The sequence below is a fragment of the Amphibalanus amphitrite genome, unplaced genomic scaffold, assembly GCF_019059575.1.
Source record: "Amphibalanus amphitrite isolate SeventyFive unplaced genomic scaffold, NRLGWU_Aamphi_draft 000093F_arrow, whole genome shotgun sequence".
Lineage (NCBI taxonomy): Eukaryota > Metazoa > Arthropoda > Thecostraca > Balanomorpha > Balanidae > Amphibalanus > Amphibalanus amphitrite.
The window spans coordinates 530,457-542,676 of record NW_024881589.1 but is presented as its reverse complement, the minus strand read 5'-3'; the positions used below and the strand labels follow the sequence as shown (position 1 = coordinate 542,676).

The following is a 12,220-nucleotide window of genomic DNA, read 5'->3' as shown; positions in this document are numbered from 1 at the left end:
TCGAAAACGCCGACGGTGTTCGTATCTTCATGTCACTTTCCCCATGGGACATGCTTTCAGATAGTATGCGCTCGTGCCTCGTTTAGAAAGCAGATAGCTGCGATGCATGGCAGACTCCTGCTCCGATACAGCCCCCATGCTCCATCTGCGGACATCCAGTGCAAAGAGCCCAGTTCAGAAGACTGAGGCTCCTCGTATGGTAGCCATCCCTCCGTATGAGGATAAGCAGCGGCCCCATGGCGACTCAACGGTTCGGCGTGCCATGACTTCACCGTGAGGGCGGGGACACCGCCAGCTCGCGTGCAGCCTTGCTAACGCCCCTTCCACGACATCGCATGCCGAGCGACTCGGATTGCGCACTTGTAGATCCAGATTTGGGCGCCACCCGAAACGTTCTTTAGTAGTGCTAGAGCTTGACAAGGATTTATTTCTCAGCCTATACAACAGATCGAGAAAGCTATGTGCACAATTTTCGTTGCAGCCACTTGATAATTATTCAACGTGCAACTTACATACGGCGACTGACCGTTGCCGTTCACTCCCACGTGTTACGATAAACAATCTGCAGCTGGCTGGGATCGAACCCACCGTCTGCCGTCCTGCAGCTCTGCGCGCTCCACATTGCCGGAGAGCCTTACTCGCCACCGTGCACGCGTCGGTCCCAAGTGTCCGGCGGGCGGTGCGGCGCCGTGCGTATTCACGTGAGGTGAGCGAGAGGCGTTGGCGGCGGGCCGAGCCGCGGAGGAGGCGGCGGCGGCGGCCACCGGCCGACAGTCGCCGCGGCCGGTCAGTGGTTCGTCGGAGGTCGGGGCAGGGAGGCGCGCGCCGCGGCCCGTGCCGCTCGAACGAACAGGTGCTGCGGAGGGCTGACCGGAGAGTGCGGGCTGGCCGGTGTGCGTGTGTGCTGTGGATCAGACACCGAGCGCGTGGTGTAAAGGCGAGGAGTGAGCCGGGTGACCTTCCCCTAGTGCAGTGGGTCAGTGGGACCTCCCGGCGGGGCCGCCGCCGACTCAGGTGGCCAGTCCCGGTGTAATTCGGTGCAGCAGCGGGCGCCGGCGAGGGCGGGCCGTCCGGCGCCGGGCGGGAAACCGTTCTGCCGGTGCGGCAGTGACCGGCAGCCGGGCCGGGGGCCGCCGCCGCCGGCCTGGAGGCCTCCTGTTCGCCCCTGCTGGGCCGCCGGCCGGAGCCGGCTGTTGTGATTGGCCGCTCAGCCGGCGCCGGCCCCACGAGCGGCGTCCATGAATCACGGACGGTGGCCGGCCGGCACGGCCAGAAGCGCTCGCGCAGCCCGTCAGCGGGCCGGTGCCGCTGCCGGCTGGCCGCCGGGCCCATGCTGCGGCGCGCTGCCATCGGACTCCTGCTAGTCACCGCCGCCGCGCTCGTGGTCGCGCCACTATCGTTCTACGTCGGAGCTCGCCACGCATACCAGGTACGGTCAACTACACACACTGGCACGCCACTCCGGCCGCAGCACACTCGCCGACGGCTGAAAATCCCGTGTGCTTACTCACGTGTCAGGGAGTAGCCACCTGTTGCAGACCCGCCCCCGTCTCGCCCTCCTACCGGATCCACCGCCGCGCACGTCGCTGTTGGTTCAGCGAGCCTGTTCGTTAGTCGCGATTGATGGGTCTCGCCAGCAGCCCTGGCGGCTGACGCGCCTTTGACGGTACGCAGACGGCCCGTCGGCCCCGTCAGCCTCCGTCGAGAGTCACTCAGCGGTCGCGTCGGCTCCGCGGAGTTCACCGGGAAACGACGGCACGGCTGTGATACCTTCTGATGTTAGCCAGCGGCCAAGTCTGAGACATGTCCCCGCGAAGTGGCTGTTAGGTAGCGGGGCTGGGGAGCTGTGAGACGGTTCTGCGCGCCGCGGAACTGCGGGGCGGGGCAGGGCGGGTGGCGAGTGCACCGGGTCGACATTGACGACCGATGCAGCAGCGATGGTGCGGCGCGGAACACGCGGTAGGGTCAGCGACCTGCGCTGTAGCTTCGTCGAGTTAGCAGTCAAACAGTCGCCCGTCGGTCAGGGCCACCGTCACAGAATTTAATGGCGAGTTTAGCTACTCAGAGATGGAGCACGGACGATGATGACTGCATTATGTGGTGAGACGACGCTTTTCGACTCGTTATTCTCAGTCCCACTGTAATTTACTTGCCTTTTATGTCCCCATTGGAGGCTGTCACAAGTCGCCTGCAGAATAAGAATGTTGTCATTGCTTGTGTCAATGCAAGGCCACGACTAAGATATCGTTAATGGACAATGGTGGCCTAATTGTGCCATTTTGCCTTGCATCCATTCTTGCATTTGACAGCAGCCTTGTCCAACAAGTCATAAAACTGAATTCGTCTGATTCTCAAACAGCCCAAATTGAAATTCTAATGGACGACCATCACGTAACTAATTGGAATGACGCTCTGACATGTTCAGCTTATCTGTATTAGCATTCTCAAAGTACGCGCATGATAGCGTTTCGCTAAATATCCAATAAAAAGATAACCTCAAAATGATAACGATAACCTCAAAAAAGGCACGAAAGATTTACGATGAGATTCGACATTAACGCATTTGACAATTCAGCAAAATTTATCAGTTTTATCGTGAAACTGTGAGCGGCTTGGCCACAAGGAAAGTGAGCCGCCGTCACTTCGTTCCGATCTTATACTGATTGATGGGGTAATGCGTGACACAGGCATCGGAGACGCCCGGGCGTCCCGTAATAAAATATCGGCTCCGTGCCGTCTGGAGCTATGATTTCATTACATTGGCAGGTAACGTTTCACAAGGAACGGGAACCGTTGTGTGGTAAATAAAGGTATTTGTCACCTCTGTCTGAAGCCAACGTTAATACCAACAAATGTTGATTTCGTTGTTTAGCTTGGAAGACCTTCGTCAGAAATTTTTACAGAAGAGACGTCTGTTGTTTGTTTCACAGGCTTCCATAAAATTTATCATCTCGTATATTTTACTCGCAACGGTTCTGTGAAATCAGGTAATTGATTTATGCTTTGGAAGTTTAACGTAACTAAATTTTATCAATCAGTTTCTAAACACACAAATATGAAATATATAAAAACATGGCACTCTACATCTAACCCTTAGATATGCTTCACCGCTTATGCAAATTGTCATTTTGTTCGGCACAATTAATCCTTTTCATATAAAGTTGCCCTCGGGTCAAGACCTAACTAATGGCTCTGCATTCTGCACCACCCGCCACTCTCCATCGACTGCATAACTGCACAGTCTGAGTGCTAGCTCGGCATGTGCATATTGCAAACACCATAGAGGTGGTATTTCCGGCCGCCCAGGTTCAATGCCGGTCTCGGCCGTTTGGCCATGGCCCGATAGTGTGGGTCAGACATAATTCAGGCTGTTTAAATGTGGGCGGTTACCTAGCAGCGTGACTGATGTGTTCGCTGGTTCTTGACTTGAGCATAGCAGCGGAGGCTTGTGTATCAAACAGAAGTGTATATTCTTGCTTTAAAAAATCCTTGTAAGCATAAACCAATGCACACATACGTAAACAGTTCACTGAGTACGCACAGCGCATGCATAACGCAGGAATTGCTTATGCGATGATGTGGGATGCGTATTACCCGTATTGCTCACATGAGCCCCCCAACTTTCTATCAAGATCAGTTTGACTGCTACTTTGGCGTTACCGTATCAATGGCCAGTATGTAGATACCTACCGTTAAGAGCCATGCATGAGCCCCACGGGGTCTCCGGAGAGTTACAATAGCGTGGTTGATAGGTAATCAATCATTCACAGTAGCCGGCCAGAATGACCCATGATCAGACGAACCGGCAGTTAAAGCTCAAGGAGCACTTCCCAGAGCTTTCAAAGAGCTGTGTGAGTCACTGAGCAGTGAGCAGGTCAGTGCAGTGGTCGGATCATTGGCCCCTGTGGCCTGTTCTGCTCCTGTAGGTAACTTCAGGAGCCCTTTTAACTTTCTCTATGGTTAAAGACTCGGATCATTAACTCAGAAGCCCTTGTATAGTCGACTACAGAATGTTCCACTTTTCACAGGCAATTACTTGCCTGGAGTAGAAGGCTGTGCCGCATCACACGGGCTGAGTTCACAATTTATAGCTTCCCCAATGTTCACAATCGACACGCTTAATTGCGTGATAAACGGCACAACTTAGCGCTCCGGTCAACTGATAGCTTCTGAGGAGTGGAACATCATTCTGTAGTCGACTATACTTCACTCGGGCTAGCTCACGAGCAGCTCATGTTCTGCTTTCCGCCTAGCTTAAAAGCACGCCCATGCCTGCAGTTCTCAGCCTCGTCTGTAGCCCTGTCCGGGACCCTGTCTGTACCCCTGTCTATAGTCCTGAGTGTGGTCCCGTCTGTACCCCTGTCTGTACCCCTGTCTGTACCCCTGTCTGTACACCCCTGTCTGTAGCCCCGTCTGTAGCCCTGTCTATAACGCTGTCTGTATCCCTGTCTGTTGCCGTCTGTAACCCTGTCTGTTGCCGTCTGTAACCCTGTCTGTGTATCCCTGTCTGTGTATCCCTGTCTGTGTATCGCCTGTTTGTATCCCGTCTGTATCCCGTCTGTAGCGTAGCCCCATCTGTCTGTCGTTCTATCTGTAGCCCTGCCTGTAGTTCTGTTTGTAGCTCTGTCTCTACCCCTGTCTGCAGCTCTGTCTGTACCCATGTAGCCCTGTCTGTAGCCCGTGTGTGGTCCTGTCTGCAGCCCCGTCTGTTGTCCCGTCTGTAGTTTTGTCTGTGGCCCTGTCTGTGGCCCTGTCTGTAACCCTGTCTGTAGTTCTGTCTGTAACTCTGTCTGTAACCCCGTTTGTAGTCCTGTTTGTAGTCCTGTCTATAACCCTGTCTGTATCCCTGTCTGTTGCCGTCTGTAACCCTGTCTGTGTATCCTCGTCTGTATCCCGTCTGTATCCCTGTCTGTATCCCTGTCTGTATCCCTGTCTGTATCCCTGTCTGTAGCCCTGTCTGTTACCGTCTGTAAGCCTGTCTGTGTATCCCTGTATGTGTATCCCTGTCTGTGTATCCCTGTCTGTATCCCCGTCTGTACCCCTGTCTGTAGCCTTGTCTGTAGCCCTGTCTGCAGCTCTGTCTGTAGCTCTGTATGTAACCCCGTTTGTAGTCCTGTTTGTATCCCTGTCCGCAGCCCTGTCTGTATCCCTGTCTGTTGCCGTCTGTAGTCCTGTCTATAACCCTGTCTGTACCCCTGTCTATAACCCTGTCTGAGACCGTGGCTCCGCGGCGGGCTGGCGTCACCAGACGGGGGAGAATGCTCGTGCCCAGCGGCCGCAGCCAGCGCCATAGCAGCCGGTCCTATGTCTGGTCACGGCCCGCACCACTGCACGTGTGACGTCATGTCTCCGACCCGGTGCCGTCATTCGGTGACGTCACGTGTCGGTAAACACCGGAGCTAATTAGGAACCCGGCTGCACGTGGGTTACACCGTGCTCGACACACGTCGGCTCGTTAACTAGGATCCGGAGCAATGTGGTGTAATTGGAAGCTGCATACATTCAGAAGCACTTTATACAGGTGGTAGTACCTAAACAAACAGCTGTAATAGGTGCACCTGTAATGCACGTGCCATCATGATGCAATGAGAGAGGAATATTTTTTGTGAACATTAAAGGAGAACCTATGCGTAATAACAATCCTTACTTGGATCAGCTTAGTCTAGTGGTGAGCCATACATATACCTATATGGAATACTGATCTTGGACGTGTAATTGGTCCTTGCATCTTAAAGGTATTCATGCAAGTGATTTAAATAATTTAAATTCAAACTGATCCATTTGTTGCGTGATGTGAAACATGATTGTCATCTGCATTTTAAACGTTTTATAGGCTTTCCACCTAAGGATATCTAGCTATGTTAACATTAAGGTCGCCCATCCTAGGTACATTGCATCGCGCAGTAGATAATGCATGCGTGCAGGACCGCAAATGGCAGGTGAGTCAAGCGACTGCAGACATAACAGAATATGTAAACTTAAAATGGTTATAGGATGACATGTTTGCCACTAATGCTAGGCTAGCAATCATCCCTTTAACAGCTTTTTATCCAATGGAAGAGCTCTTATGTACTTACAAATACAGCATGCGTAACGTTCAAATAAGTACCAATAATTCGTGATGTTCCGGGCCGTATTCTCCGTAAGGTAATGTTTTCTCCAGAGTCGGGCGCTTTAATGACACACCGTTCGAAAGAAGACGATCGACCATTTGTGTTTATCGTGCTCACTGTGCGTGATACGCGGCCCATTTACGGATATCCCATATCACGGTCGAGTGGCCAGGCGCCCACCTGTCCAGTCGAGCTATCTTCACTGGGGTGATACCATCTCTGGATCTGATGGGGCACCCGTGGTCATCCGTCGCCACCGCCGCTGCCACCGGCGCGGTACCGCCACCACGCACCGCCGCCGCCGCCGCTACCGCCGCCGCCGCCCGCCCGCCGTGGTACCGCCGCCACCGCGCCGCCGCGCCGCCGCCACCGCGGCCACCGCCCGCACCGCCCCGCCCCGATCTGAATGGTAATCATACACACTGCCCGACGCATGTCAATGAGCAGACAACGTATGAAGACATTTATAAGTGTGCACGCTGATTGCTGGCCACGGGAGAGCACCTCCTGCCCACTGGCGCCCCAGGGGATCGGCGGGTGCTACAGTGGGTCCCGGACGGGCCGGAATGGACCCCTCTGGCGTGTGGCCGGCGAGGTCAGGTGCCAGAGGTCAGGGCAGAGCGTGACTCAGGTCTCTAACGGGCTGACACGGCAGACCAGAGCACCCTGTCGCCGTTGTGGAGGCGGCACGGTGCTCCTCTCCACGTGTTGATGACTGGTCGTAATGTGGCGGGTGATTTGGGTTTATGGTGCCGTATGCCGTGACTATATAGCGCCCACAACTGCGATGACGGCAATGAAAAGCGACATGACTGAAAATATGGTGCAATAAAGGCTTAATTTTCAGGTCATTCGAAATAAGAAAAGGTTAGCCTGATGACCAATTTCTCAAACTGTAGCAAGTAATGAAAATGAAATGTTCATTGTGCATTGTGCATGCATTGCTACATAGTCAATAGTCATAGCCTCATATGATGTGCCGTTTAAAATGGGAATTTATTTCCACTTTGCGCGGGCCGTTCATCGGTTTGCTGCCAAAGTCTGTCGCCTGAAAAAGTCTACCCGTTCGCCCAGGAACAAAACCTGCACGTCGCCCCGCCTGTCGCGCTGATCGCTGTATAACTGGCGTTCACCGCCCGACTGCACGTACCAGCCGTGTGCTAATCACCGACACCAATCAGCACACCTATCACCGCCCTCGCTGACACCCCTTAAATCAGATGACGGGGCCGAAATCAGCGCGATTGCGCACCTTTGTCGGCTGGCGCGCCGAGCGTGTCGGCTAGCGCGTGACTTTGCCGCCCCTCTGACCGACCGTGGTCTCTCTGAGTTCACCCGCTGTGTGCCGGACCCGAGACCGTGCCTCGCTGAGACCGTGCCGTCTGCAGTTGCACCCGCCCCGCCTCCCCGTCCCTCCCACCCTCCCCGCCCCACCGAACACACCCCCTGAGAGTTGTGTCGGCTGCCGTCCGCGGTGGCGGCTGTTCAGAGACCAGAGTCGCACGCCTTTGAAGGTCGGTCAGTTGCTGGCTACTGGTCATGTTGCTGGGCAGCAGAGCGGGTCAAAGGAGAGAGAAAGGATCAGATTTAGGGACTTTAGGGAGGTAAGCCTTCCATGTCCATGAGATACTGTACGTAGGTACACTGTTGGTGAATATTGAGTAGGTAGTGACTAGTGAGCGTTGGAGATTAAAAAATAAAAATAATGGTAGGCGGACAAGGGTGTTTTCAAATTACAAATAATTTATTGTTTCTTTTCACCGATACGTATAGAAAAAGTAACCGAATTTTTACCTTCAGTATTAGTTATTCTCTCCTGGATTTTGATGAATTTTGGTTATCTCTTCAGCGCGTTGATCCGTCCTCAACCCTAAGCCAACTATGAGTCATGACCCGTGAATCACCTGCGACCTCGCGCGGCACGTTGCTTCTGGTGACGTCTCTCGGCCCGCATTCGACAGCCAAGTTCTCTCGCTAAGTAAACTTGTACACTTATTAGAGTGACACCTAAAGTCGACAGCAAACTGCCGAGACACTCAAATACCTCGCCGGTAACAGAGCTCTGTGCTCGATAGTGGACTGCGGGAACACTCCGACTGCGCGTCTCATTGTGACATTAAGGCACGCGGTGTCTTGCCGAGCGCCCTGCGAGCTAAAACAGTTTGTCTACAGCCGTCCGGCTCGCGACGGCATGTAATTGATTGTGACACTCAGGACAGCGACAGGCTAGGCGAGTCTCTAGCCACATTGGACAGAGACAGAAGGTAACGAATCGCCCGGCGTGCGGCGCGTTCTTTTTCCAACTCTGCGTCGACGGTGGCTGTGGGGGAAGGGGAGGCGGTGTCGGCGGCGGCGCGGCGGCGTTGTCAGTTCGGGCCTGTTTCTGTTGGCTAAGAGGATATTATCCCTCGCGGCCGCGGCGGCAGCGGAGCGGCCCAGGGTCCCCGCGCACCGCACGCGTATGCCGCGCCGGGGTGCCTCTCCGGTTTCTCGGAAAGCTGTCAGTTTGTTGTCGATTCTGCCAGGCGCGCGATGTCGAGCTGTCGAGACACCTCACACGCTACCCCCACCCTCCTCCCGTGCTGCCTGCCGGGACTCCTCCACCGATCGCGGCAGTGAAGGACGATAACGAGCCTTCAAAGGGACCGCCGGCGACGCAGTCACGCCGGGAGCTCACACACCCTCCTCCCCTTCCCCGGACCGAGGCGGACCATCGCTGGCGTCGGCAGCAGGCCTGTCGGCGGCGACAGTTGTACGGCATCCGGCGAAAAACCGCCGCCCCGCGGCGCTGAATGTTTACACATTATATCACTCAGGTTTACGCTCGACTGGCGGGATTGTTTTGTCTGCGGCTGCGAGCGTCAAGGGCTGACTTTGGCAGCGGGTCCGAAACCCGACCTGATAGCGGCCTCCAACTGTACCAAAAGTCGCTCATTACGGCCCTAGTGCCGGATAGAGGCGCACTCTTTCCTCGCACCAAAACACGACAGAGCGGCAGCCCGAGCCGAGCCATGCAAACATACCTACAGAGAGCCCCTGTGCTCGATGGACGTCTAATCAGGACATGGGCCGACGACCACGGTTGCTACGTCCGTCTATCCCGGCGTTTATCCCAGCTGCAGACAGTTGCTATATCCCTCCACGGAGGCTGGAAGAACCACCCCGACTCTGACAAGGGATGGTAGGCTGAGCTAGGAAGTGCAAATGCCTGTGCGTCGACATGGGAAAACAAGCGCGGGTCAGCGCCGCGCCGTTTTTCAGCTTGCAGTGGCTGTTCGATCGGTGACGCCGGATCAGACTCTGCACTGAGCTGCAGCAGCACTGCCGCGCCGGCCAGCCGGTCTGCTCGACAACTCATGGCTGTTTGAACGCTTCCTGACAGCGGCTGCAGCGGCGCCGTTTCCGGCAACTGAAACTGACCAGGACAAAAACAGACTGCCGATGACATGCCTGAGCGCAGAGTGTTTGGGATGCGCACCAGCCACCATGAACGTCACATAACTCACGTTTAGTGTGTAACAAATACGTGTTGTACTTTTGAATACCGTAGCATAGGTTTGCATCTAAATAAACATTGCCGCTACTTGCGCCTTTGGCGGTTGATCCGAGTTCAGGGACCCCCACCCCACCGTTTCATTCTGCTGGTGTCATAACGGTCCAAGCAGCGAGGGAGATGGATTGCGGATTCAATCGGGGCTTGGCTTCAATGATATCAAAGCTCATCACTTATATATAGACTCGCCTGTTCTCTTCTGCAGCTTCGAAGCCAGATGACGGCGATGTTCATAAATTTCCACTTCCTGCGCTTTCAGTGGTTTCTGAAGGCGCATTGTGTTAATGTATGCGTAGCGCAATGTTCAACAGCGTTACTACATGGGCGCCAATAGACGGAAGACGAAGCGGTCGCGTCACAACACTGAGCTGTGGGGAGAACACGGCCTTCATCCCATGAACAGCGCCGCGCCGTATAAGTCCCGTTGGTCGGGAGGCGGCGTCGGGTGCGCGCGCTGCTCGGCCGTGCTGGTGTCCGCGTGGGAGAGCTCATATCGGCCTATGATGGATGGACGGCCCGCGCCCCGGCCAGCCGCCGACCCCCGTCGGGCCGCCGGCCACCGGCCTCACTGACTCATTCAGCGGCGCGTCGCGGCGACCAGCGGCGCTGTGTGGCGTGCTGCGACGCACGAGTCACGCGGCGCCAGCCCCGCGCGTGACGCGGTGTCCGCTGAGCCGCCCCGATGTCACGCCTCCGGTCGGGGTGGTCAATGGACCGGTCACGCACCGCGCGGATAAAGTTCTCAGCGACTGCCGCGGGCGCCGGATGCGGCGGGACGGTCAGACGGTCAAATCGTTCGACTGTCCGACCAATCCTCTTGCCTCGGGTGTCACTCCTCATTGTTGCTTGTCTGCCCGACCCGACCGGCGGCAGTGGCGGCAATGGTAGCAGCATTCCTTCTCCCGAAACCTTTCGGCTCAACTGTAAACACTTCACAGACGGGTTGGGTGTCGCCCCCGCGGGCCGTCGGCCGAGCCGCGGCTTTCACCGGTCACCGGGTGGCTGGTCTCGCCCTAACCTCACCCCGCCCTGTCCCAGCAGGAACGCCATCACAATGAAACGAACCAAATGTCAATTAAAATAAAATGGATTCAACGTAAAGAAGATTAATGGATTGATGATAATATGGCGTCAAGAACAAACGTTCATATGTTTAGCGTGACAGTGCATGATCTCATTAATTCTGTTGATCAAAACAGCCGATTTACAGGCTACCGTCGTAAATTATTCATTTCGGTGACAAGTGGTCGATAAGTTCAGCATGAAAAATACTTGAAACAAGCACGTCACTTGCCAAGGACTTCCTGCTGGCCCTTATCTGTTTCAAGCATTTCTTTACGGATACGTCAGCGACCGGCAAACTTCCGGGCTCGTCGGGCCGGATCATAACGGGACATCTCTTACCTGGTTCTCTTACCTGGTTGGGTTCCCATTTGTGTCGGAAAGAAAAGGCAAGGTGGAAGGACCGAAAGGAATTGGAAGGAACCCTGAATGCCAGACGCGCCAGCCCAGTTGTGATATTCTTGACCATTAGTCCTGGGAGTTTTGACTGGTATTGTGCGTCTTCCACAAGCTCGTCAGATGAACACAGTCACATTTCTACACGCTTAGCTACGAGGAAGTAACCTACATACCTATAACTACTTACAAAATCAGCACTGCTCATCCTCAATCATGTCTGAACAGGCTATTACGTGCATGTACCTCAATCATTTTCTTAAAGCTAGCTATGTTAGGTGCACGGACAGCATCCTCAGGCAGTGAGTTCCAAACAGCAATGCATCTGACAGAGAAAAAGCGCTTTCTAGTGTCTGTGTGGGTGAGAGTGGGGAAAATCCTAAAGCAGTGGCCCCTAGTCCGCTCCTGTGGAGGGCGGTCGAACAGGTCATCTGGACTCAGGCACGATCTACCGTTAAACAGCTTCCAACATTGTATCAAGTCCGCACGAATGAGCCTCCCTTGGACAGAATACAGGTTCAAGGACTGTAGGCGATCTGCATAGCTTAATCCATTCATTCCATCCACTCGCTTTGTCCACTTCCTCTGAACATTTTCTAAGACCCGCAAGTCTTTCAGATAACCTGTATGCCACAAGCATGAACAGTATTCTATAACAGGTCGGATATGAGTAGTGAGCAAGAACAACATAAATGCGCGAGACCTGCAAACGGTAGACTTAAGAAAACTATGGGCCAGGCCGCTAGCCTTGTGTGCAACAGTCCTAATGTGCTCGTGAAATTTAAGCTGCGAGTCGACAGTAACACCAAGATCAGAGTGAGAATCTACATGTGGGATTTGCTGTCCATCAAGGAAGTACACCGGTGAAGGCAAGTTAGCGCGGGGCCTCGCAAAGCGGAGAACTGCACATTTCTTTGGGTTCATTTTCAGACACCACGATGCTGCTGTGGTTTGCAGTGTATCAATGTCTTTTTGTACTTGGGCAGAGGATAACACTGGTGAGGTTCCTGGGGCATGTTTCACACAGGCATAAAGTTTCAGGTCATCTGCAAAAATTTTATATTCACTTCTCAGCTGTGATGCTACGCCGTCAATA

The 12,220-nt window shown here is 54.4% G+C and overlaps 1 protein-coding gene across 1 annotated transcript in view; it reads left to right on the top strand.

Annotated features, from left to right (window-relative positions):
• The first annotated feature begins 1,069 nt into the window (after window positions 1-1,069).
• Window positions 1,070-12,220, top strand: part of LOC122380199 (paramyosin-like) — a 28,140-nt gene continuing 16,989 nt past the window's right edge. The window contains exon 1 of the mRNA XM_043363162.1: window positions 1,070-1,429. Coding sequence (XP_043219097.1) covers window positions 1,331-1,429 — 99 coding nt within the window. The 5' untranslated portion in view covers window positions 1,070-1,330. The remainder of the gene's footprint in view (window positions 1,430-12,220) is intronic.